A 27241-nucleotide genomic window follows, 5' to 3' on the forward strand; every position below is an offset into this window, starting at 1 on the left:
AAAAAATCATCGATTACGTCATCACGCCCAGATGGATGACGTCACTAGTATACCACATATGCCACAATATCATACCTTAAAAATAAAAATCGACCTGTTTGGGGATTTTTCCTTAAAATCGGCCGGTTTACGAACTAACGAATTTATTCCTTTCATTTGCAGCATACTGTATACACATGCAACGGTGGAAAATAGAGCCGCGGACGCGTGATTAGAAATTAAAAAACAAAGGAGTTTTGAATACTGTATTGCAAAAAACTCTTCGGGATTTCATCAATCGATGTTTAAAGAATATCTGCCTACTTTGGCAACATTCAAATTTTAAGAATTCACATAGTTTTTGAAGGTTAAAAATGGCCGATTTCGCAATTTTTAATCGCTTATATGTCAAAAACTATCAACTTTAGAGAAAAGTCACTAAAGATATTTTCTGTTTGAAATGATCCAAAAAACCTAAAAAAACTTTGTTCCATGCAAAAAGAAATAATTTTAGGAAAAAACAAAAAAACGGTTTAACAATTTTTAACCCATTTTTGGTCCTGGCAACATGCACATTTATTAAAAGGGGTCCTTTTTCAGTAAGACTGTGCAAAAAATCCGAATCGGAATATTTTTCCTAGCGGATGCGCAGTGGCTTTCTGGACTAATTATGATATTGCATGTCAGATATAGAAAAAAATTTCCTAACTTATTTTTTTTTCTATATTTTTATATAGTAAAACCAACATTTTATATGCAAGATTAAGACTAATTAAATACAAAGTCTCACATATTTTAAAAACAATGTGTTTCGGGCGCTTGCGCACACAGACAGTATGTATTTCGTTGCTAATCTTTCAAGATATGTATGTATCAGCGCTCTCAGCGCAAATAAGTCATATTATATCATATAAAAGGATATATTAGTGTTCTTAGTAAATGTATTATTTATTATAATTTTTGTGTCTTTGGATTTGTCTTCCTCGGGAATAAGATATTTTATAATAATAGTAAGTAGGTATATTTAAATATTTTTGTATACCACTTGGTCTATTAAATTTGTCAGTATGTATGAGAAATCTTGTAACCTGTCAAAGCAAAAGGGATATTATAGCTCAGTGGTAGAGCGTATGACCGGAGATCAAGAGGTCTCGGGTTCAAATCCCGGACGATTCATATTCTTTTTTTTATATTTTTGGTATCGTTTTAATAAGAATTTTTAAAAGTGGTAGGTAAAGAAAGTTAGTTTAATATCTAAATAAAATACAAATAACCTGTTAAGTATATTAATTTCGTTGAAATCATAATAATAGAAGCGTACAAAGTACACACACATTTTTTTTGGATTTAACGTACAAAAATTATTTAAGTTTCACGCAACACATAACAGTTTCAAGCAACTCCGACTTCCGACAGAAAAATATGTGTTGACCAGTGTAATATTATTACTCGTATAATAAAATCTCTAATATATTGTCATTAATTACTAAATAATTTTAAATTAATAAGTACCCAAATAATTTTACTTATAACACATTTTTTCAAATATTTTTTATGACTCCCTGAATGATGGACTTATAAAGGGTAGCTCGAAGCCGTATCAGCCGACCTACTTCCCACAACCCAATCTGTTGATTTTTCCCACCGCACCGTGCGGCCCATCAAGCGGTAGTTCTTCTCGCGGGATCAGAGGTTGGGTGGGTTCTTGCCGCTGATCGGGTAATCGGCCTGCTGCTGGAGGCACTTACACTCACATCAACCACCAGCATCCGCACAGATGTGATCGATCCTCGCAGATAGCCGCGTGCCTAGAGAGAGATGACGCTCACGACGCCAAATCTGAGAGTGAGAGTGGACGAACGAAGGTTGGCAAAGGTGAGCTTGGGCTTTCTCGTCGTCGCGACGGTCGTCCTGCAAGGCGCCTTCGCCAGGATGCGCTCCTGGTATAGCCAACACGAACCGCTCGTTGTGGCCAGGTGCGAGGTGAGGTGTTGGAACGATGATGACAGAAACGCTGTAAGTTCTTACTTTTAATTACATAAAATATTCAAGATACGATGTAAGGTCTACCAGCACCGATCTGTTTAATGGATAAAAATTGTGTCTGATAATAAAGGGGTGTCCGATATAATTGTGTCATAAATAACTTTTTTTTATAAATTAAAAAAATCGGCCCGGGCAGATATTATTTTAAATTTTTTGGATCATTCGAAACAAAAATGTCTTGTGTAATTGTTCTCTTAAGTTTATCGTTTTCAAGTTATAAGCAATTTAAAACTGAAAAAATAACGAAAGATGACGATTTTCAAGGCTCAAAACCGTAAGTAAAAAATATCATTTTTGAAATTACGAAGTACCTAAATTCAAGTTTATGCAAACGTTATTATAAGTTCTTGATAAGTATTTTGAACTTATTTTATTTAAAAACATTGTGTCTTAGTTGTTAAAGCAGTCCGATCGCCCGTCTTCTTATAAGGAACCTTCCTCATTAACAATTAAAAAATATATTTTAGAATAAAACATGGCAAAAATTCTTATCGGGACCTCACGGAAGAAGGTTTGAATTTGAATTTAGGTACTTCACAATTACAAAAATAATCTTTTTTTGCTTGTGTTTAAGCCTTTAAATTCGTAATTTTTCGTACTTATTTAGTTTAAATTGTTTATAACTCGAAAATGATCAACTTAAGAGAAAAATTACAAAAGATTTTTCTTGTGTCAAATAATAAAAAAAATCTAAAATAACATCTGCCCGGCCGAAAACTTTTTTTAGTAAAAAAAGTAATTTAATTATTAATAATTAATTATAGTCAGGACTAAATTATATCGGACACCCCTTGTTTTTTATAATTTTTAATATACTAAATAAGCTTTATCCGATAATCATATCGAAGCAGATCGACCTTATATCGTATCCTCTAGTAAAACGATTAAGTCTATATCATACAATAGTAACAAAAAGTAACGAAAGCTAAAAATTTATTTTTTCTACGAACGTGCAAAAAAAGTCTGCTTTTCCGCGCACGTTTTAGTTTGGAAAGTTTTAGTTTTCCGCATTACTTTTCCGCATTACTTTTCCGCACTAAATTTATTTTTTTACGTCATTTGATATTACAAAACTTCTGCTGGTATGATTTTTGGAGTCTGGTATCCTCACCAGTAAAAAAATCCTCTTATCCAGAATATCATCTATCGTTATTTTCATGAGTTCTTCTCTACGGCATGCGCCATCTAATCCAAATATCACAGCTACTTTAATCATTAAATATATTTCATCACGAGCTTCAGATAAAAAATTTTGAAATTTCTTCTTTGATAAAAATCTTTGCTTTTTTTGGCGTGGATCCTACGTTTTTTTTCTTCAAATATGCTCTTAACTTAAAATAATCGCCTATATTTAATTTTTTTTTTCAATTTTTAATACTGCCTTGAGCATGGAATAGCGTGACCACAAAGTATTTGGTTATTTTTTAATTCAATTAATTGATTAAGATTTGGTCATTTTTTAAACGCTCGTAGAAAAAATATTGTTCCTAACTCTTGCGGAAAGTCTCTTTTCCGCACTCGACTGCTTGCCGAACTCCGCTTCGCGTCTTTCGCAAACTGCAATCGCGTGCGGAAAAGTATGACTTTCCGCACTAGTTAGGAAAATAACTGTAGTCTATACAATTTAAAAAAGATCAGTAGGTACGGTGTTTATGTCGATTTTCAAAGTCCTTTTCACCACATTACACAGGATATAAAGTGGTTCCAAACTGTTCAGTTGTTAACTAACCATTTGAGTAATATCTGCTACAACATTGTAAAGTATTAGGTGATAGGTTTCACATGATAAAATATTTGCTAAGCTTTAAAAAACAAACGCATTACTCATTAAATTTTTTAGTTAATTTACCTTAATTTTTATTCAATTTCTGAATGTGTGACACCATCTACTCACTCCCGTACCCTCAACTTCATTTTGTAGATCAATTTAATTAAGATACTGATCTTTTCTCATTTTTCTAACATCAATAATTGTACCTTTCCACCTTACAAAAAATTTCGTTAATACTTTCATGTTTACTTTAACCTAGTCACTAAAAATCTTTCAATATCAGACATCATTCTATTAAAAAAAAGGTATTGCAATTACAATGACTCCCAAATATGTCAAAATCAAAACATTATCAAAAATGCTCATCAAGCTAATCTGTTAAACATGTTAAATTACTACTCTAAATTTACAGTTTTCCCTTGAAGAAGTCACAAACTCGTGACGGAATTCCTATTCCAATAAGGCTATTCCAATAAGCGGGTTCGACTGTATTTAACACAGTACGGCCGATAACAAATAAAATGTATATTATTATCTACATTCTCCTATAGTCTCTAGGTTTCCAATCCATCGCTTGTCTTGCATTCTCTCTACATGACCAGCCAAGTTCCATTTTAGCGTAGCAAATTTTTGGATTTCATCTGGTATCTTTGATCTCATTATTTACTCATTAGGTATACGATTATTCAGTTTAGTATTGAGCATTCCGCGTTCCATAGTTCTTTGAGTTACTTGTGTATTATAGATTATTTCATTCCTAGTGATTCTGACCAACAGAAACCTACAAAAATAAAAATTTCAATGATTATTTCATTCATAGGAGATTCTGACCAATAGAAAGCAACAGAAATAAAAATTACAGCGATAATTTTTGATAATATCCCGTCGTCAAACATCACATCAGATGCCCTTCGTTACTACGCAAAAATAAACATTCAGTGACATTAATGACAATTATTGTTTTACAACATGTCACCGAGAACACAAAGAAATAGGTTTAGCAAATATTCAGGTAAAGATATCAATAAAATATTAGTTAAAATGATTCAAACAGACAGTTTTATTCATGAAATAATCTCAGAGAATTTACACTCGATCTCTAAAATTATTATCGACTTCTTGCCCTCGTGACACTTCGACACAATTTCACTCCCCTTCGGGTCGTGAAATTAAAACGAGTTCATTAAGTTTATTAAATTTAAGAAAATTAATCAAAATAAACTTTTAGTTCTGCATCTAATGTCAAATTGTCAGGAGGGCAATAAAAATCGGCAATTTAAGTGCTCGAGCGTAATTCGGTAAGATTATTTCATGAGTAAAACTGTATTTATAAATAATTTTAACTAATATTGTATTGATATCTTCGTCTAAATATTTGCTAAACTGTGCTGTTCACTTTGACAAGTTGAAAAACATTAATTGTGATAAATGTCACTGAATGTTTATTTACAAAAATTTGAATTTTTTATGTCAGTATTAAATAATAATCTGTCGAATATCACACGATAGTCAGAATAAATAAGAAAATAGTGCTCCAATTTGTTTCTCAAACTTGTTTCCATACGGCAATAGTCACTCGAGCCTTGAGGGGCTCTCGTGTCTCATGTATATTACCAGGCAACAAGTTTTCAAAAAAATTGTAGCATTATTTTCAATTTATTCTCACTCTCTTGTCATATTAATGTTGATATTTTTTTTTTGATTATTTCATTCATAGGAGATTCTGACCAATAGAAAGCTACAGAAATCTGAATTAAATCGATAATTTTTGATAATCTCCCGTCGTTAAGTATATTACGTCAGATGCCCTTCGTTGCTACGAAAAAATACATTCAGTGACAATGACAATTAATGTTTTAAAAATTATAAAAGTGATGACTTTCAATCGTCAAATATTTATAAAAACTGTGTGTTTAATGGTACTCACATAAATAAATTACAATAAAATTTTGATTTTGAACAGTTTTATTCATGAAATAATCGAAACAAATTGCACTCGACCTCTGAAATTAATATAGAATTTTTGCTCTCGTGACACTTTGACATAATTTCACTCGCCTTCGGCTCGTGTAATTAAAACTGTCAAAGTGTCACTCGGGAAAAATTCAATAATTTCAGAGCTCTTGTGCAATTACTACTGATAATTTCCCATCGTCAAGTGTTGCGTCAGATGCCCTTCGTTGATAAGCAAAAATAGTCTTTCATTGACATTTCATGACACTTAATGTTTTACAACTTGACAAAGAGAAAACCATGAACGAGTTTAGCAAATATTTACGCGAAGATGTCAATAAAATATTTGTTAAAATTATTTAAAGGGACAGTTTTTTTCATGAAATAATCTTGCCGAGTTATACTCGAGCTTTTTTCATGAAATAATCTTGCCGACTTATACTCGATTTGTTTTGCCCTCGTGACAATTTGACATAATTAAAACTGTCAAATTCTCACTCGGGATACAAATCGGTAATTTTAGAACTGTTGTGTAATTACTACTGATAATTATGCCGTTATTAAAAGTCAAAATGGTAAACGTTTCTAAAAAATATTTCGGTTCCGAACGATAGGACTGGCAGTACATACTGTTGTGACAATTCGATTTTTTGTTCTAAGTATACATAAAATTGGACCTTTTCTTGATTTTGTTTACTCATTACAAGTTATTTTCGTATATCTATTGAACAACTCATTTGTTGTATATTTAGTTTTCAAAATATTTATCCTTACTCCGAGTTCTTTTGAATTTTTATTATCTATTAGCATTTAGCAAAGTAGAAAGCTTGCGTGAAAGAGAATCTCTTTCCATATATTTTTAAATTTATTTCTTATACTGTCATTTTTATTTTTTTCTGTCCATTCGAGAGTATTTATTTACTCTACTCTATAGCTTACTATTTTGAAATCATCATTTATTTATATGATACAAACCTTTATTAACACAATCGAAAACATAAAAAGAAATCAAATTTAAAATAATACACAGTAATCTACTTAATGATCCACGGTATTTTAGAAAAGCGTGTATATTTTCACTAATTTTAAAATATTTAGGTACTTAAAAATGCCTACAAATTCTTTTAACAACACTATTTGCATATCTTTTAACTTTGTCATACATCCATACAAATATTATAATCGACTCCATATTTCGACCAGATATTATAACCGACTCGTTATTGATTGATTCTTTTTTTTTTCTGATTCTGGCTTTGGTTTAGAACTAGAACCTTTAGCCACGTAATTGTATAACTTATCACTAAGTCAGGGGAGTAATGTGTAGTGTGTGTGTTGAGTAAGTGTCTTGTTACTTTGCAAAGTCGACGTCATTGTCTTTGCAAAGAGACGCTAATTGTTTCCGAACGTCTGCGGTCCCTCCGGTGATTGATTCTATTATCGATCATTATTTGAGGCGCTCAGAGCAACAGTGGCCTAACCCACATCACAAAATTTTACCAAAACGCTTTAAAGTTATGCATTACTTAAGTATTTTCAGATGCAGAGTGGCTCAAGCAACCATTGGTTAAGCTACTCTGCATCTGAAATATTTAAATAAGGGATAACTTTAATGTAATTAAAGCGTTCTTGGTAAAATTGTAGGATGTGGGTTAGGCCACTGTTGCTCTGAGCGCCTCATTTATTCTTTGACTTTATCTTTTTTTCTTCTATAGTTCCACTTACACAGGATGTCCAGAAACTCTACCGATAAAAGAATACAGGAGATTCCTCAGATAATTTTAAGACAATTTAAGCCAATTCACTTAGTCCGAAAACGTTTCCTAAGGGAGCTAGAGCTATTTGAAGATGGCGTCTGGTAATTAGTTTTTCTTAAATACTTCCGGAGCGCTTCTATTTAGAAAAACAGAAATTGGTATACGTATTTATCTTCCAGTGATAAATCGATTCCATCCATTGCAAATTTCTAGTACCGGTCATAGGCGTCCGTTTTGGGTAGACAACGGTTACTTTATCGCATAACTTTTTTGATTTTAATTTTTAAGCATTTTTGACTCTGGCTTATTAAATTGTGAGGTATTCTTGTATTAAAAGGTACTCTTGTTTTAAGTCGATAGGATACACCGTTTTCTGGAAAAATCAATTCGAAAATGTTTCGTTTTTTAAATTAAAAAAAATTAAAAAAAAACTATTTAGAAAAACGAAAACTTGTACGTTTAATTATCTTCCAGAGATGAGTCGATTTCCTCAATTGCGAATTTCTAGTATCGGTCATGTGCATCGGTTTTGGGTAGGTCAGCGGTTATTTTATCACATTTTTTGTCTTTTTTTGTCTTTAAATTTTAAGCATTTTTGACACTAGATTATTAAATTATAAGGTATTCTAGAAGTAAAAGTTACTTTTGCGCTTTAAGTTGGTAAAATACACCGTTTTTTTTTGAAATTTTTTTTCAATTTTTTTTTTCAACTTCAAAAGACGAAAAATTTTCAAATCGATTTTACTAGAAAACGGTGTATTTTACCGACTTAAATCAAGAGTACCTTTTAGTACTAGCATACCTCACAATTTATTAATCCAAAGTGAAAATGCTTAAAATTTAAAAACAAAAAAGTTATGCGATCAAATATACGTTACCCTACCCAAAACGGACGCCTATGACCGGTACTATAAATTCGCAATGGATGGAATCTATTTATCTCTGGAAGATAAATATGCGTACCAAATTTTGTTTTTCTAACTGCGTTCTAGGGGCATTTCAGAAAATCTAATTACAACACGCCATTTTCAAAGAGCTCTAGCTCCTTTAGGAAGCATTTTTGGACTAGGTGAATTTAATTAAATTGTCTTAAAATTACCTGAGGACTCCTGTCTTCGTTTATCGGTAGAGTTTCAGGACACCCTGTATAGTTTATATGTCACTTGTTTTACTCCTGTATAATTTATGTTTTATTCGGTATATGCTATATTCCTCAGATTATTTAATTCATATGTGATTCTGACCAATAGAAAGCTACAGAAATAAAAATTAAAGTGATTGTTTTTAATGATTTTAACTTCCAATCGTATAGTAAGATTTTTGATCACGTGTTAATTGACACATAATACATAATTGACATAATGACATAATTTCACTCCCCTTCGGGTCGTGAAATTAAAACTGTCAAAGTGTCACTCGGGAAAAATTCGATAATTTTAGAGCTCTTGTGCAATAACTACTGATATGTTTGACTATTTCACTCATCTTAAAATTTTCACATAATCTGACCAATCACAAACCAAAGACAGCTTGTGTTATCGCGAAAACACCAACTGTCTTTCAATTCTGATTGGTCTATCAGCTTCGTGTTTTCAACGACGTAACCATGGGTACCGATCGCAAAGCAAAGTTTGACGTTTGCCAAAAAAATTATTGTAACTGTATACGTCAAAATGAGTCGTATCGGTGGTACTTCAAACGAAGTTATAAACCAAAACATTGAAGAAAATATACCGACTAACACAAGAAAATCTAAATCTTATATATGGAGACAATTTATGATGTTCTGTGTGGATCGCAACTACAAATTAGATGCAGAAAATAACAACGAAAGACTAGCATTCATTCTAAAAGACTGGGCCTTCAACTATTTATTGTTATAGGTAAAAAATAATTATAACAAATTATTTATAGTTATAATAAATATTTCATGATTATGACTAATTGTGAATTATTCAAAAAATGGGTAGATTTGGGTTACCTAGATCAAATGTATTATTATTAAATTCCTTCCTCTCATTCTACTGAATTTTTGACCTATCACTTTGTTCGTGAAATAGTCTAATAAAATACCACTCGTGATTTAATTTATCTTATAAGTCTGTCTTTTATTTCTAAACTCAACTGAGTTGCTTAAAGAAAACACCACTCGTCCTACGGACTCGTGGTGTTTTCAAGCAACTCAGTTTCGTTTAGAAGTAAATCGACAGACTTATCGCGAAAATTGAATCACTAGTGGTATTACTATTGATAATATCCCGTCGTCAAGTATATTACGTCAGATACCCTTCGTTGCTACGAAATAATACATTCAGTGACATGAATGACAATTAATGTTTTAAAAGTTAAAAAAGTGATGACTTTCAACCGTCAAATATTTATAAAAACTGTGTGTTTAATTGTACCAATTTGTACTTACATAAATAAATTACAATAAAATTTTGGTTTTGAATAGTTTTATTCATGAAATAATCACCGCAAATTGCACTCGATCTCTAAAATTATTATCGAATTTTTGCCGTCGGGACACTTTGACATAATTTCACTCCCCTTCGGGTCATGAAATTAAAACTGTCAAAGTGTCACTCGGGAAAAATTCGATAATTTTAGAGCTCTCGTGCAATTAGTACTGACTATTTTTCTCCTAATTTATTATTCGAGTTATTATTAATAATATAATAATATAAAAATATAATAACAATCTAATTCTTATTATTAGCATTTTGCTACTGTTTCGGCCTACTAGGGACTACGAAGAGTTTTTCTCCTCTATCATCAATAACATGTGGCATGTTTAAGTTAAAAAAATCAATGTTTATCTTATGGGATTAGCCACAGTTATGTTGGAATCACAATTACATATTTTACCTAAATGCCTGATGTTTCGATTTCTACTCCGAAAATAGTTATCAAAAGAGAATTGAATTAAATTTTTATTAGATAGTGTTCACAACCGCCAATTATTTGTTATTGAGGTTATGTTCACAGTCTACAAATTAATATTACCTATAGAGGTTTAAAATTTAAACCTCTATAATATGTAATGTACTTTGTGTATGATGTTTGTAGGTAAACAGGTTGCACAAGTTGGGAACACTGGAACAGGGGAAGTTTTAATTGTGGAACGGGATTTTAATTGTGGAACGTGTCATCCGTGTGAAGCTTTTATAATAGATGAAAAAATGTTTGTCCGACAAATATGTTGGGCATTTCAATAAGTCCGATACGTAGAACATATCAAATGATAGGAATTATATTGGTGGTAAATAGCAATCTGATTTTTGCATAAGAGTTTAATGAAAAGGTAACAAATCAATTGGAAGTTCTGTTCGACAAAATACATGAGACATTTGACATTTTCGTAGTCTGACATTCGAAACCTGTAACCTGTTCCGCAATTAAAACTTTCCCTGTTCCACTGTTCCCGTACATGAAAGTTTGTCCGACTAGACACCGTTATATTAAGCTGTTAACAAATTTTCAGCTTGCTATTAATAAACTTTTTTTGGTATGGTGGATCCAGGGTCCATCCCTATACTCTGGGCTAATTAGCAAAATATAAGGAAAAGTTATTTACCAGCAATTTTATTGCTGGAATCGAATCTTATGATTGTACAGTTCATCTAATTTACTTACCGTTGCACGTCATTATCTACGTTAGAGATCTAAGTTGACATTGTTGCCCAATTACAAAAATTCTTGAATTCATTTTAAATCATACATCACACAATTTTTGCGGAAGTGGATTATACAGCAAAACAAATTATTATTCAATGTAAATAAATAAAAACTTTAGAAATAGAAAACAAGATTTATGTTTTAATCTTACCTTAAAGTACATGATAAAAATAGTGGGTCTACCCCAAAATCCCTACAGCCAAGATCCCGACAGCCACAATCCTGACGGCCAAAATCCCGACAGGCCAGAATCTCGACAGGTTTGATAAGTTTCTTTTTATAATTATATATATATATATATATATATATATATATATATATATATATATATATATATATATATATATATATATATATATATTACATTTATATCTTGTCTTTTGTTTATGGGCACCTGTTTTTTATTTTTTGTTACTAAACAAAAGTATTTTGTATTAAAATATTAAACAAAAGTCGGAATTTTTACTTATGCGAGGATTGTTACATGTCGGGATTTTGGATGTCGGGATTTTGGGCGGCACCGATATTAATAATATAGGTATGCAAAGTCCGCAGATAGTGTGCTACTTTTTTTATAAACAAAATGGCCCCCGAAAATCGTGTTTTTTCAATTTTTGCTCTATAACTCTAAAGATTTTAACTTTACACCAAAAGCACTCAAATAAAAATTCACCGTAATTACATTCTGCATAGAGACGTGTTTTTTCCGATTGACTTCGACGAAAATTTTCCCCGGAAAATGCGGGTTTTTCTAACAAAATCTTTAATTTTCATAATTGATGGATTGGACCGTTACTTGATGGAAGTTCATTTTATCTAACAATAAAACACTGAAAACGTTTGTTTTCTATACTTCCACAAAATTTATTGCAACTAAGTGACTACAGCTGTTTCGGCAGAGTGTTCTTCAGTTCGGTTCTTCAGTTAAAGACTTAAAAAGGAAAACACATTATAAACTATATCATTTGAGAAAGGCACTCTGCCGAAACAGCTGTAGTCACTTGGTTGTAATAAATTTTGTGGAAGTATAGAAAACAAACGTTTTCAGTGTTTTATTGTTAGACTTTAATTTTCAACTAAAATTTTAGATAAGTAATTGTTTATCAATAATTAAATAACTAAGTAATATAAAAGCTCTTTCCGTATACCTAGATTATAATTCCAGACGCCGATGGTAATTCAATGAAGAGTTTAGTAAAAATTCAATTGTTAATTAAAAATTTACGGTCGCTATAATAACCACAATAATTATGATACATAAGAATAACTATGATTTTTGTATAAAAAGACACTGTACCTATCTAATATACTTTACTGAATTGAAATTAGACTATTTAACCTGCCTCAGGAATATTTTAAAATTATAAACAATTTAGTCCTGTCGCCAGGGGGGGTACAACGGCCTCGTTAATTCAGATGGACTTACTCAAGTTTTTTTTATGTATTTTGACCCGTAGAACACGAATTTTTTGGGTAACAGTTGATCCGAATGTCGATAAGATTGTTATAGACCAAGAACTTGAGGAATCAAATAACAGCGATTTTTGGCAAAACAAAACAATATTTTGTATTTTTTGGGCCATTTTAAGTAAAAAATATTTCTACAAGTTTTTTCGTAGGATGCACAGTTTTCGAGATAAACGCGGTTGAACTTTAAAAAAATCGAAAAATTGCAATTTTTGAACCCGAATAACTTTTGATTAAAAAATAAAATAGCAAGTCTGCTTACCGCATTTGAAAGTTTAAGTCAAATTATATCGGTTTTGATTATTTGCATTGGTAAAAATTTATTTTTTTATTGTTTAACAAAGCTATAAACACGTAGGGTTTCCCGTGCTTTTACATGCGTTTTAACGCATGTAACGTAGAAATAGTCTTGATTGCACTAGTACCTATTCTACCTACTCGTTCGATTTTAAATGAGAAATCATTGAAACATCACTCACGCACTAGTTGTTTGTAGCTTTGTTTAACAATAACACAATAAATTTTTAGCAATGCAAATAATCAAAACCGACATAATTTGACTTGAACTTTCAAAGGCGCTAAGCAGAATTGCTATTTTATTTTTTAATCAAAAGTTATTCGGGTTTAAAAATTGCAGTTTTTCGATTTTTTCAAAGTTCAACCGCGTTTATCTCGAAAACTGTGCATCCTACTAAAAAACTTGTAGAAATATTTTTTGCTTAAAATTACCCAAAAAATACAAAATATTGTTTTGTTTTGCCAAAAATCGCTGTTATTTGATTCCTCAAGTTCTTGGTCTATAACAATCTTATCGACATCCGGATCAACTGTTACCCAAAAAATTCGTGTTCTACGGGTCAAAATACATAAAAAAAACTTGGGTAAGTCCATCTGAATTAACGAGGCCGTTGTACCCCCCCTGGCGACAGGACTAATTTTTGGCTTATAGAAATATTAAATATCGGGAAATATTAAATTAAATTAAGTTATGAAAACGGTATTGGAAAAAAAGCGGCAGTCGAAAATATGTTTAATTGTGATAAGTGGTTCCTGAGATACAACCGGTCAAAGTTGACCGGCAGTTATGGCAAAGATATAAACAATAGGATGATAATTTTTGAACCATCACCTTTTTATTGCGACCCTCTTTCGTCACACCAATTTTCATACCTTTAGAATACTCATAATATATATTATTATAATAAAAACTATCGATATTACGAGTGAAAATTGCCAAAAAAGCAAAATTACAATCAAAAAGTAGGTTGGAGAAAATGTAATCTCAAAGTTCAAAATCGGTATACGTTAAAAAAATGCATTTTCTCGGCTTCTCAGGAAGCAAATTTCTTCATTCTTTTTTTGTTCCCAAGTAACTCGAGTAGAGCCATCTAACTAACGCATTATTAAATGTCAAATTTGCTTGTGTTTTGTTATAATAGATTAATTTATTTATAAGAAACAAAAAATAATATATTTTTCCAGTTGTAGACTTTTTTTACATAAACTTACTTCAAGTGTACCTTTTAACGTTAAAAAATTCTCATTTGAAAGCTGTATAATTATTTAAACAGTCTTGATTTAAACAAATTAAAAAATTTTGTTATAATAAATAAATTAATTTATTATAACAAAACAAAAGCAACTTTGACATTTAATAATGAGTTAGTTAGATGGCTCTACTCGAGTTACTTGGGAACAAAAAAATAATAAAGGAAATTGCTCGATGGGAAGCCGAGAAAATGCATTTTTTTAACGTATACCGATTTTGAACTTTGAGATTACATTTTCTCCAACCTAATTTTTGATTGGAATTTTGCTATTTTTGTCAATTTTGACTCGTAATATTGATAGTTTTTATTATAATAATATATGTTATGAGTATTTTAAAGATATGAAAATTGGTGTGATGAAAGAGGACCGCAATAAAAAGGTGATGTTTCAAAAATTATGATCCTATTGCTTATATCCTTGCCGTAAATGCAGGTCAAGTTTGACCGGTTGTATCTCAGGAACCACTTATCACAATTAAACGTATTTCTTTTAAACTAACTGTCCTTCCGCTTTTTTTCCAATACCGTTTTTATGATTTAATTTAATTTAACATTTCCCGAGATATTCTATTTGTTTATAAGCCAAAAAATTGTTTTTAATTTTAAAATATTCCTGAGGCCGCTGAAATAGTCCAATTTCAACTCTGTAAAGTATATTAGATAGGTACAATGTATTTTTTATACAAAAATCATAGCAATTCTTATGTATCATAATTATTGTGGTTATTATAGCGACCGTAAATTTGTAATTAACAATTGAATTGTTGCCAAACTGTTCATTCAATTTCCATCGACTTCTGGAATTGTAATCTATACAAAAAGGGCTTTTATATTACCAAGTTATTTAATTATTCATAAACAATTATTTATCTAAAATTTTAGTTGAAAATTAAAGATTTTGTTGGAAAAACCCGCATTTTCCGGGGAAAATCTTCATCGAATTAAATCGAGAAAAACCCGTCTCTATGTAGAATTTAATTACGGTGAATTTTTATTTGAGTGTTTTTGGTGTAAAGCTAAAATCTTTGGAGTTATAGAGCAAAAATTGAAAAAAAATACGATTTTCGGGCGCCATTTTGTTTATAAAAAAAGTAGCACACTATCTGCGGACTTTGCATACCTCTATTATTAATACAGAGTGAGTGTTATGTATGGAAATACTCAATTATCTCTAAAACGGCTTGGACGATTTTTATATATTTTGGTAGGTAGGGATTTTCTAATGCGGCCGATATTATAGTGCTAATTACATTGTTGTCGTATTTTCCGTTTTTCTGGAAATCTAATGAACTTTCTTATTTCAGATGGAACACCCTGTATATTTTTTACGTTTTGAAGTCCTTAAAAGATACTGATTATTTTTTATGTTTTATTCCCTATACCTAAATGCCATAATTTCGAAGTTATTGCTACATTTATTTAAAAAAAAATTTAACAAAATATAAAAATCAATTTTTTTGGAACGGGTAAACACTATTTTAGGTTGTTTGGATCATTGGATACGAAAAAGATCTCCTGTAATTTTTCTCTGAAATTAATCGTTTCTGAGTTATAAACAATTTAAAACTGAAAAAATAGAATAATGACGATATTCAAGGTTCAAGAACACAAATTAACAATGTTATTTTTGAAACTGCGAAGTACCCAAATTCAAGCTCAAGGCTTATTTTATCAGTTACCGATAAATAATTTGAGATTTTTTTATTTTAAAACATTGTTTTTTAGTTGTTAATGCAGCCCGATCGCCCGTCCTCTCATATAAACTTCATTAAAAATTAAAAAGCAATGTTATACAATAAAAGGAGGCAAAAAATTTTATGGTAAGCTATTAGAAAAAGAGTTGGGCTTGAATTTAGGTACTTTATAATTTTAAAAATTATATTTTTTACTTGTGTTCTTGGACCTTGAATATCGTCATTTTTCGATTTTTTTTCAGTTTTAAATTGTTTATAACTCGGAAACGATTAATTTCAGAGAAAAATTACAGAAGATCTTTTTTGTTCCCAATGATCCGAACAACCTAAAATAGTGTTTACCCGGGCTAAAAATATTGATTTTTATAATTTGTAATTTTTTTTTAAATAAATGTAGCATTAACTCCGAAATTATGGCATTTAGGTATAGGGAATATAACATAAAAAATAATCAGTATTTCTTAAGGACTTCAAAATGCAAAAAATATATAGGATGTTCCATTTGAAATAAGAAAGTTCATTAGATTTCCAGAAAAACGGAAAATACGACAACAATGTAATTAGCACTATAATATCGGCCGCATTAGAAAACCCCTACCTACCAAAATATATAAAAATCTTCCAAGCCATTTTCGAGATAATTGAGTGTTTCCATACATAAAACTCACTCTGTATATACAATCATAAGATTAAATTCCAGCAATAAAATTGCTGGTAAATACCTTTTCCCAAAAATGGCCTATACTCCGATAGACTACTATATGCCTCAACTTTTACCTCAACAACTTTCTTAGTATCTCTAATGAGTAATTGGACTTCCTCGCATTATTGCTGCACCCTGTATATATAAATTAATAAAGTCCTAAGCGTTTCAAGCAACTTAGAAAATTTAAAGTATATTATGAGAAATCTATAAAGGTGAGAACCAGGTGAGAGCTATTTTTTATTCTATACTTATTTCCTCCTAATACTTTTCAATTTGCTCATTACATCTTGTTTCGTTCTTTGATAAAGTTATGTACAAAACTTGCTCCAAAACCGTTTTAAAATAATTTACTAATATATCAGTCATGTTCGGTATAATACGTATTCAAAATTATTCATGTCACTCCTATTTCTAGTACGATGTATTAGCATAAATATTATACACTATATTTGTTCTATTTCTCGCATAATGTGCACTGTATGCGTCAGAGACCATGAAAAAAAACTTCATTGTTTGTTTGGGATGAATGTCAATGTTCGGAAATATCGGTGCACCCATATGAGCAGCTTGGTAGTCCAAAGTATGTACTAAAGCTTCTGAAAACTGTTGTATAGTGGTAACTCTTTCATATACGCTTAAATTATAATATTGATTTCGTTCGAAAGTTTATTTAAAACCCGCCGTTACACGCGTCTTCTATTATAGTGACGTGGTTGCACGCGTATGAGCGTCGCCCTCAACTACAACATCAATTCGACTTATTTCGAGGAAAAATGAATGCACAACATAATATGTATATAAAACGGGTTGTACTCACATATTACAGAAAGTCTCGTAAACCAATTTTTTTTATTAATTTAACAAAACAAAAGTAAAAATAATATAGATCAAAAGTATAAAAATGTCAAATACATAAAGCAAAAATAATATGATAATAGACAAAAGAGATAATCAATAACCCAATGAAAAGTTTTAAATTAAAAATATTGCACACATCTAAAGATAATAAATAAATCTACTCAGATTCTTACTCCTCTATTTCCCAATAGGAATTAAACAAAGTTTTTGTGTGTTCCTTACAAATTGGTCTTGTACAATTTGGCTTGCAGCATTTTGTCTGAGTTTTTCTGTTCTTCTTCTTAGGACAGTATGCACATTTATTAGATACTTGTTCCATTTCTACAGGCTCTTCTTCATCTCGAATTCCCAAATGGTCTAATATTTGCATTCGTAACAATACAGGGACAGGAATATGTTCGCGGCAATTCAATATTAATATTTTCATAATATTAATATTTTCAGCAAGGCACTGAAGTAATTGACGTTCTTTTCGCAAATCCATTTTACTAAAAATACAAATTAAAATACCAATTGTTCTAAAGCTATTTATTTGTGGCATTTATGTAATTAACTATTAATATTTTGTATTTTGATAGCGATGTCCGAGGTGGAATTCGAAACGTCAATAAAATCAATTTTTCAAGTTAAATTGTGGCTTATTTCCCAATCAGAATAGGTAAAATTAAAAATGGGTTCTTAACCAGTGGCGCACCTAGAATTTTCCTCGGGCTGGCTTGGACACCGAAAGTTTTTTGTATTACTTGTGAAAGACAAGTTACATTTTCCTACTTGCTTTTATATATATTTCTATATGTTCTGGGAGGGATTTTAATCCAAAACTAGGGATGGGGAAAACCTACCGGTTTTAACCTAAAACCGTTTTTTTACTTCGCAATAACCGGTTTTACCGGTTGGTTTTTGTCCCGGTTATAACCGGTTTTTTCTTTTTAAAGTAAAAACCGGTTATTAGGTTTTTACGGTGATTAGGATTAGGTTAGGTATTATTTTGGATCCCAATCGTAATTAATATTCTCAAGTAATTATTCCAAACAAAACCATAATTCAAATTTTATTTTATAAATACAGAAGCAAACTGAAAGTACAAACTCACATCAGCCAGAAACAATTAATTTTTATTATAATATTTCGTTGAACAGGTATTTTTAATCATAATATTTACATAAGAAGTGATCTGGTTGAAGTAGTCGCAAACATCATTTATTTTTCATACGTGACTCTTGACAATGAAAGTGGGCGAATGACTTTTTCTGATTACCAAAAATAATGTTCTGACTATGAATATCGAATTACCGATTACGAATACGAATCTCCAAGGATTTCCTTACGTTTTCCAAATGATACACCCATACAGGAAGTATTAAATGAGTTAAAATGTACCTATTATACAAATAAACAAACGTGTTAAAAGAAATACATGATGCATTTTTTTTGATGGTAGTAAAAATAAAAGATAAATTGCATTATCCAATTTATTTTTAAGTAAAATATTTATGTTGATATTATTTTTTTTTAAATCCCATTTGAAAGATTCTGGGAAATTTTTTATAAGTTGAAATGGTTGGGTTAAATTGTATATTATTGCAATATGTATAATTAATCTTACGCTATATTATATTTAATAATAATCAATAAATATGTAATAATAATAAAATAATAAATAAATATAATAATTACGGTAATTAACTATACTGGGACCGCACTGTGCTCACAGACCAAACAGTGGCACATAATAGACCAGATCTCGTACTAAATTAACAAGACACACAACACTAATTGATGTGGCGATACCTAACAACAATAGTCTACGTAGTAAATTTACTGAAAAGATCGTCAAGTACAGAGATCTGGAAATTCAAATACGAAGGCAATGGAGAATGCAAAGTACCCAGACATACCGATTATTATGTCTACTACTGGAGTCATTCCGAAGACCCTCCTCGAAAGCATAAAAAAGCTGGGTCTGAATGAACATCTTTATAAGACCATGCAGAAAGCTGTACTACTCGCGACGGTCAGAAGTGTACGAACATTTTTGGAAATACACCTGCATTCCAAGTCACCTAGGGCTCGATAACACGGAAAGAGTCCCACCAGAGCCTTTTGATACCGTAGGTATCTGGGATGAGTCAATTTTCCCCTAAGAGGAAGTGTGAGCCGTATGGCTAAATCTGGAATATAATAATTAATAGAATAAAATGGTTTTATTAAAAATTGTGTTTTATTTATATTGATATTGATGTTCTTTCGACAGTACTAATTTTGATCATATTGACATCGAGTACCGAGTTGAGTGGAGTATCGAAAACTAAAGTGTATTGTAAATGTAACATTGTAACATATTTGAATAAAAAAAACAGAAAACCGGTTTTTAGAAAAACCGGTTTTTGGAAAAACCCGTTTTTTGGCCGGTTATAACCTCCAGGTTAAACCGTAAGCAAAAAAACCGGTATAACCAAAAACCGGTGTTTTGTCAAAAACCGCCATCCCTACCCAAAACCCCCCTCGGTGCGCCACTGTTCCTAACCTAACCTAAACAATAATATTTTAATTAAACTTACCCAAATATTAAACAAAAACCTAAAAGTCTTTGAGATAACAGAAACGTGATTTCACCGTGATTACAAGTGCAGTGAGGAATTCTCTCACTTGAAGAGGGATGTCACTTCTTTCAAGTATCACATTATATCACAAATATTTTATAACTTTGTCATACCCTCTCATAAACGATGCTAATGGCATTCCTGGGTACTCAAGGTTATTGTATTAGTTAAGACAATTTCATTGGTTATAAACAAATATGGTGAGGTATTCCCTCATAGCGCGTTTAATGGCGGGTTAAGAACAAATGGAAAAAATGTAGCACTTTTTGAGGACTGAGCGAATGGGAAAAAAAGTATTTTTGAGGAGCTTTTTGCGAAACTTTTAACTGAGTATATCTCTTATTTTAATGTGCGTATATTTTAGCTAAATAAGTAAGTAACAACCATATCTGTAACCTAAAAGCTGCCTAAATTTATCGAAAATTACACCCAGTGAGTACCTAAACCAAAGTGACAAAATAATGCGAAAACGCTATCGTTTATGAAAAATATCTAACCACAGGTGCCATAAAACCGTAACAAGAATTTATTTGTAAGATAATAATATGTGTGCTCCCTTCTCCTTTGAATGTCGTACCAAAATTTTAGGGGTACTGGGTAGCTTCCACGACAATTTGCCGATATTTTTCTCGATTTTGTGCAGCATGTAACAATTCATTTGCTGACAATCTAGTCTGTTGACGAAGGTTTCTGAGTCTAAATATTTCTTTCTACCAACTTCTCTTTTTCCCGCGATCTTCCCATTGAGTATTAACTGCAGTGTCCAGTAACTGCTATCTCTCATTATATACTCCAGATATTCAAGTTTTCTAATTTTTATCATCTTCGTCAGTTCACCTTCGCCTTGACCTATTCTGTTTAAGACTTCTATGTTTGAAATGCACATGGTATTTTAAGCATTCTTCGATATAACCAAATCTCAAAGGCTTCTAATTTGTTCATAATCTTCAACTTCATGATCCAGGTTTCATAGCCATATAGTATCTAATAGTCTAAGAGCTAGTGAACCCTCCGACTAACGGTCGTCCTGTATGGCTAGAAATTTGTCTAGTGATAATTCATAGCACACCAAGGCTAAAAACCATGACCTGGCAGCGAATTTACAAAACCTATACCATTTCAGTCACGGCACCGACTGAATTCGAGTAGGGTTTGTATGCAGAATATTAGTTACATATCCTATGCTATTTCGGTCCAGAAATTAACCGTATTGGTGTAGGATTTGCAAACGAAAATTTTGGTTATTATTTAGCAAATGTCTATACTGTTTCATAGTCTGGGCTGATTATCGGAGAATAGGCCATTTTTGGGAAAAGTTATTTACCAGCAATTTTATTGCTGCGATCGAATTATAAGATCCTATATATTAATAATATAGGTATGCAAATTCCTCAGATGGTGTGCTACTTTTTTTATAAACAAAATGGCACCCGAAAATCGTATTTTTTTCAATTATTGCTCTATAACTCCGAAGATTTTAACTTTACAACAAAAACACCCTAATAAAAATTCACCGCAATTAAATTCTGCATAGAGATGTGTTTTTCACGATTTGTTCCGACGAAAAATTTCCTCGGAAAATGCGGGTTTTCCCAACAAAATCTTTAATTTTCAAATAAAGTTTTAGATAAGTAATTATCTACCAATAATTAAACAATTTGGTGACTTAAAACCCTTCTTGGTTTAGATTATAGTTCCAGAAGCTGGTGAAAATTAAAAGAATATTTTAGCAACAATTGAATTGTTAATTAACAATTTACGGTCGCAATAATAACCAAAATAATTATGATACACTGATCAAACTTTGAAATCTTATAAAGATGAGATGCCTATTTAACATTTTGTCGACAAAATATAATTTTTTTATTTTTTTGCATAATCTTTAAATGTTAAAAAAAATAGTTATAAACAAATTAACGTTTCTCAGAAAGTTTTTATTGTATTATAATTTTAAAAAATATCTAAAATGCGCATTTCAAGTACCTTGAAAATGAGTGCTTTAAAACTTTTTTGCAACCATTTTTAAAAAGTTATGAAACAGCAAAGTAAACATACGATTACTACGGTTTTTTTAATTCTTTCAAAGCGTAGAAGTGAGTTTAAAGTACAAGCTAACTATTTTCAAATTATCGATTATCAGTTTAATGGTTATATTTTAATTAAAGATTATAAATATACCTTTGCGCTAAAAATTACAAAAAAAAGTAATTTTAATCTTTGATTAAAATATAATAGGTCTGGATCCCGCGTATGAAAAAAAAGTTGATTAATAGCAAGCTGAAAATTTGTTAATAGCTTAAGGGTGTCTAGTCGGATAAACTTTAATATATGGGAACACTGAAACAGGGGCAGTTTTAATTGTGGAACAGGTTAAAAATTTGGAACGGTCAGACCACGAAAACGGCACATTTATTTTGTCCGACAGAATAGACTTAAACTCTCCGAACAGCGATTAAACTCTCATGCAAAAATCAGACTGCTATTTATCACCTGTCATAATTACTGTCATTTGACATATTCTACAGGTTCCACTCATTAAAAAACCCATTTGGTGATAAATAGCAGTCTGATTTTTGCATGAGAGTTTAATCTCTGTTGTTCGGAAAGTTTAAGTCTGTTCTGTCGGACAAAATAGATGTACCGTTTTCGTGGTCTGACCGTTCCAAATTTTTAACCTGTTCCACAATTAAAACTTCCCTGTTCCAGTGTTCCCATACATCAAAGTTTGTCCGACTACACACCCTTAAGCTATTAACAAATTTTCAGCTTGCTATTAATCAACTTTTTTTTCATACGCGGGATCCAGACCTATAACCATTGTCCTAATTTTTGACATTCTTTGTGAGTAATTAGATTGTACCGTAGACTCACTTTTAAGCTTTGGAACAATTAAAACAAATTATAAACAACAGAGAAATCGTATATTTACTTTGCTGTTTCATAACTTTTTTGCAAATGGTTGGAAAATTTTTTAAAGCATTCATTTTCAAGACCTATGAAACACGCATTTTAAGTATTTTTTAAAATTAGAATATAATAAACAATTTCTGAGAAATGTTAATTTGTTTATAACAATTTTTTTTAAATATTTAAAGATTATGCAAAAAATGAAAAAATTATATTTTGTCAACAAAATATTACATAGGCATCACACCTTTATAATTTTTCTAAGTTTGATCAATGTCTCGTGATCATTTTGGTTGTTATTGCGACTGTAAATTGTGAATTAACAATTGAATTGTTGCTAAAATATTCGTTTTATTATCACCGGCTTCTGAATTTATAATCTATACCAAGAAAGCTTTGATTTCACCAAGCTATATAATTATTGATAAATAATTACTGGCTCAAAAAATGTATTTGAAAATTCGAGATTTTGTTGGGAAAACCCACATTTTCCGAGGAAAATTTTCATCAGAGCAAATCGGGAAAAACATGTCTCTATGTAGAATTAAATTGGAGTGAATTTTTATTGGAGTGTTTTTCTTGTAAAGTTAAAATCTTCGGAGTTATAGAGCAATAATTGAAAAAAATACGATTTTTCGGCGCCATTTTGTTTATAAAAAAAGTAGCACACTATCTGCGGACTTTGCATACCTATATTAATAAAATATAGGATCTTTTAATTCGATTCCAGCAATAAAATTGCTGGTAAATAACCTTTCTTTGTACTTTACTAATTAGACCAGCATATTATAACTATTTTTTTTTTCAAAATTTAAAGATTATGCAAAAAAAAGAAAAATTTATATTTGGTCGATAAAATATTAAATAAGCATCTCATCTTTATAATCTTTATAAGTTTGATCAATGTATGATGATTATTTTGGTTATTATTGCGATCGTAAATTGTTAATTAACAATTGAATTTTTGCTAAAATATTCATTTAATTTTCATCGACTTCTGGAATTACAATCTATACCAAGAAAGCTTTGATGTCACTAAGTTATTTAATTATTGATTAATAATTACTTACCTAAAACTTTATTTGAAAATTAGAGTTTTTGTTAGGAAAACTCGCATTTTCCGAGGAAAATTTTCGTCGGAGCAAATCGTGAAAAACATATCTCTATGCAGAATTTAATTGTGGTGAATTTTTATTTGCGTGTTTTTGTTGTAAAGTTAAAATCTTCGGAGTTATAGAGCAATAATTGAAAAAAATACGATTTGTCGGCGCCATTTTGTTTATAAAAAAAGTAGCACACTATCTGCGGACTTTGCATACCTATATTATTAATATATAGGATCTTATAATTCGATTCTAGCAATAAAATTGCTGGTAAATAACTTTTCCATGAATTTTGCTAATTAGCCCATAGTATCAGTCATGTAAGTAAAACTAATAAAATAGTATTTACTAAGTGGATTTATTATTATGTATATCATAAAATTTAGATATGTTTTGAAAATTAAAATGAATAATACAGATGTGGATAATATTAAAAATTAAAAACAAATGAATAATTACCAATGTACGAATGTATACAGTATGTCCCTGTAAGTTGGAACCATATGGAAAACTTTTTTATTATTGACTTTACGAAAAAAAGATATTTTTCATAAAAAGTTCTGCATGGTCTAAAACCGAAGATGCAATCATCTGATATTAAGTTTTATTAATAGTATATGAGAGATGTCAAAAAATATGAATTTGTTTCAATAGTAACGTATCTTTAAACAGAGAGGGGCTAAATTATGGAATAAATTCATTTTCTCTAAAATGGACGACTTGGGAGAAAAATACCGAAACAGGTCGATTTTTACTTTTAAATTAAAATATTTTGGCATATATTTCATAATAGTGACGTCGTCCATCTGAGCGTGATGACGTAGTCGATGATTTTTTTAAATGGGAATATGGGTCGTGTGGCACCTCATTTGAAAGGGTGTTCAATTCTCTATTCAGTAATATAAACACAAATATCATTATTTATACAGGGTGGCCAAAAATAATAATTTTTGAATTATATTAATTGACGAAAAAAGAAGAATTCATGCAATTTATTTAAATCAAAATACTTTCTATCGCTGTCAGAAAATAGAAAAAACTGTTTATTTGGCAAATAAACATTGGTTTTTGGCTTAAATTAAATGTTCAAACTGCCAAGAGGTATGTACGTAGGAGGTTGTTTGTGATTTAATTTAAGCAAGAAGAAATGCTTATTTGTGAAATAAACATTTTTTTTATTGATAGCAATAAAATGCATTTTGAGTTAAATAAATTACCTACGTTCTTCTTTTGCGTCAATTAATTTAATTAAAAAATTATTTTTCTGGTCACCCTGGTTCTGAATATAGAATTGAACACCCTTTCAAATGAGGTGCCATATTACCCTATTCCCATTTAACAAAATGATCGATTACGTCATCACGCTTAGATGGATGACGTCACTAGTATGAAATATATGCCAAAAAATTGTAATTAATTTTCCTCCCAAATCGTCCATTTTAGAGAAAATTAATTTATTCCTAAATTTAGCCCCTCTCTGTGTAAAGATACCTACTTTACTCTTAACAGAAATTCACATTTTTTGACATCTCTCATATACTATTAATAAAACTTAATATCAGATGATTGCATCTTCGGTTTTAGACCATTCAGAACTTTTTATGAAGAATATCTTTTTTGCGTAAAACCAGTAATAAAAATTTTTTCCATATGGTTCCAACTTACAGGGACATACTGTATATATTCTTACAATGGTAATTATTCATTTGTTTTTAATTTTTAATATTATCCAAATATGCATTATTCATTATAATTTTCAAAACATATCTAAATTTTATGATATGCATAATAAAAAATCCACTTAGAAAATATTTGATTAGTTTTACTTACATGACTGAAACAGTATAGACATTTCCTCAATAATAACCAAAAATTTCGTTTGCAAATCCAACACCAACACAGTTAATTTCTGGACCGAAATAGCATAGGATATGTAACTAATATTCTGCATACAAACCCTACTCGAATTCAGTCGCTGCCGTGACTGAAATGGTATAGGTTTTGTAAATTCGCGACCTGGCAGGCATCAGCCGTGCACGTGTATCTACCAGGTGAATCGAAAAGTGTACAGTTTAGGGGTAAAATAAATTTTCTCCTGTAAAGTTTAAATTTAAGTATGTGTGTGAGTAAGTCATTTATAAGAAATGTGTACAATGACAGGCGATTCTAAAGGGCATAAGACCTTGCTAGGCGAGGGGAAAGATTAGGGGTTTTTCCTAAAATTATTTTTTTTTACATCGAAAATTTTTTTTAGGCTTTTTGAATCATTCCAAACAGAAAAGATCTTTTGTGATATTTCTCTTAAGTTAATAGTTTTTGTTATATAAGCGATTAAAAATTTTGAAAATTTCGAAATCGGATGTTTTTAACCCTAAATCGGATATTTATCTAAAAATTTCAATGTTGCCAAGGTACGTAGATATTCTTTAAACATTGATTGATGAAATCCCGAAGAGTTTTTTGCAATAAAATATCGAAAACCCCTTTGTTTTTTTAATTGCTAATCAAGCGGGCGCGACACTGTAGTATAAGTGAGGACGTTTGAGTTTGCATAAATTCATTATCTCGAGAATGGGCAAATTTCAAGAGAAATCCTCAGACAGGTCGATTTTTATTTTTGAATTAGGACTTTTTGGCATATATATATATATATATATATATATATATATATATATATATATATATATATATATATATATATATATATATATATATATATATAATACTAGTGACGTCATCCATCTGGGCGTGATGACGTAATCGATGATTTTTTTAAATAAGAGTACGGGTTGTGTGATAGCTCATTTGAACGATTATTTAATTCACTATTCAGTAATATGAACATTCACATAATTAAAAATGAATAACCATTTTCAATTTCGTTGCAAAACGAAAATACAGCCGAACCATATTCCAGTCCAATCAGAGGGTGCTGCAAGCACCTCTACCGGTTTCGAAACTTATTAGTCTCTCATCAGGAGGCACATATGCTGCTCTCCCTGATCCAACCAAAACAAACCCCAGCGTGCAGTCCCGAAGTGCAACGAACGAAATGGCATAGATGCCCTAGCGGCAACTGCTAGCAAAAGACTAAGTTTTCACTCTAATGGCATATAGCATATCCCACCAGAATGAAAACAATGGGAACCTTCTCTGGTTACACCTCCGA

The 27241-nt window shown here is 30.7% G+C and overlaps 1 protein-coding gene across 2 annotated transcripts in view; it reads left to right on the forward strand.

Moving 5' to 3' along the window:
* Positions 1–1682: 1682 nt before the first annotated feature.
* The window catches only part of LOC114329583 (anosmin-1), a 242873-nt gene continuing 217314 nt past the window's right edge, over positions 1683–27241 (forward strand). For both annotated transcript variants that reach the window (XM_050641925.1, XM_050641926.1), the window contains exon 1: positions 1683–1995. In XM_050641925.1, coding sequence (XP_050497882.1) covers positions 1798–1995 — 198 coding nt within the window. In that variant the 5' untranslated portion in view covers positions 1683–1797. The remainder of the gene's footprint in view (positions 1996–27241) is intronic.

The sequence above is a fragment of the Diabrotica virgifera genome, chromosome 1 (assembly GCF_917563875.1).
Source record: "Diabrotica virgifera virgifera chromosome 1, PGI_DIABVI_V3a".
NCBI lineage: Eukaryota > Metazoa > Arthropoda > Insecta > Coleoptera > Chrysomelidae > Diabrotica > Diabrotica virgifera.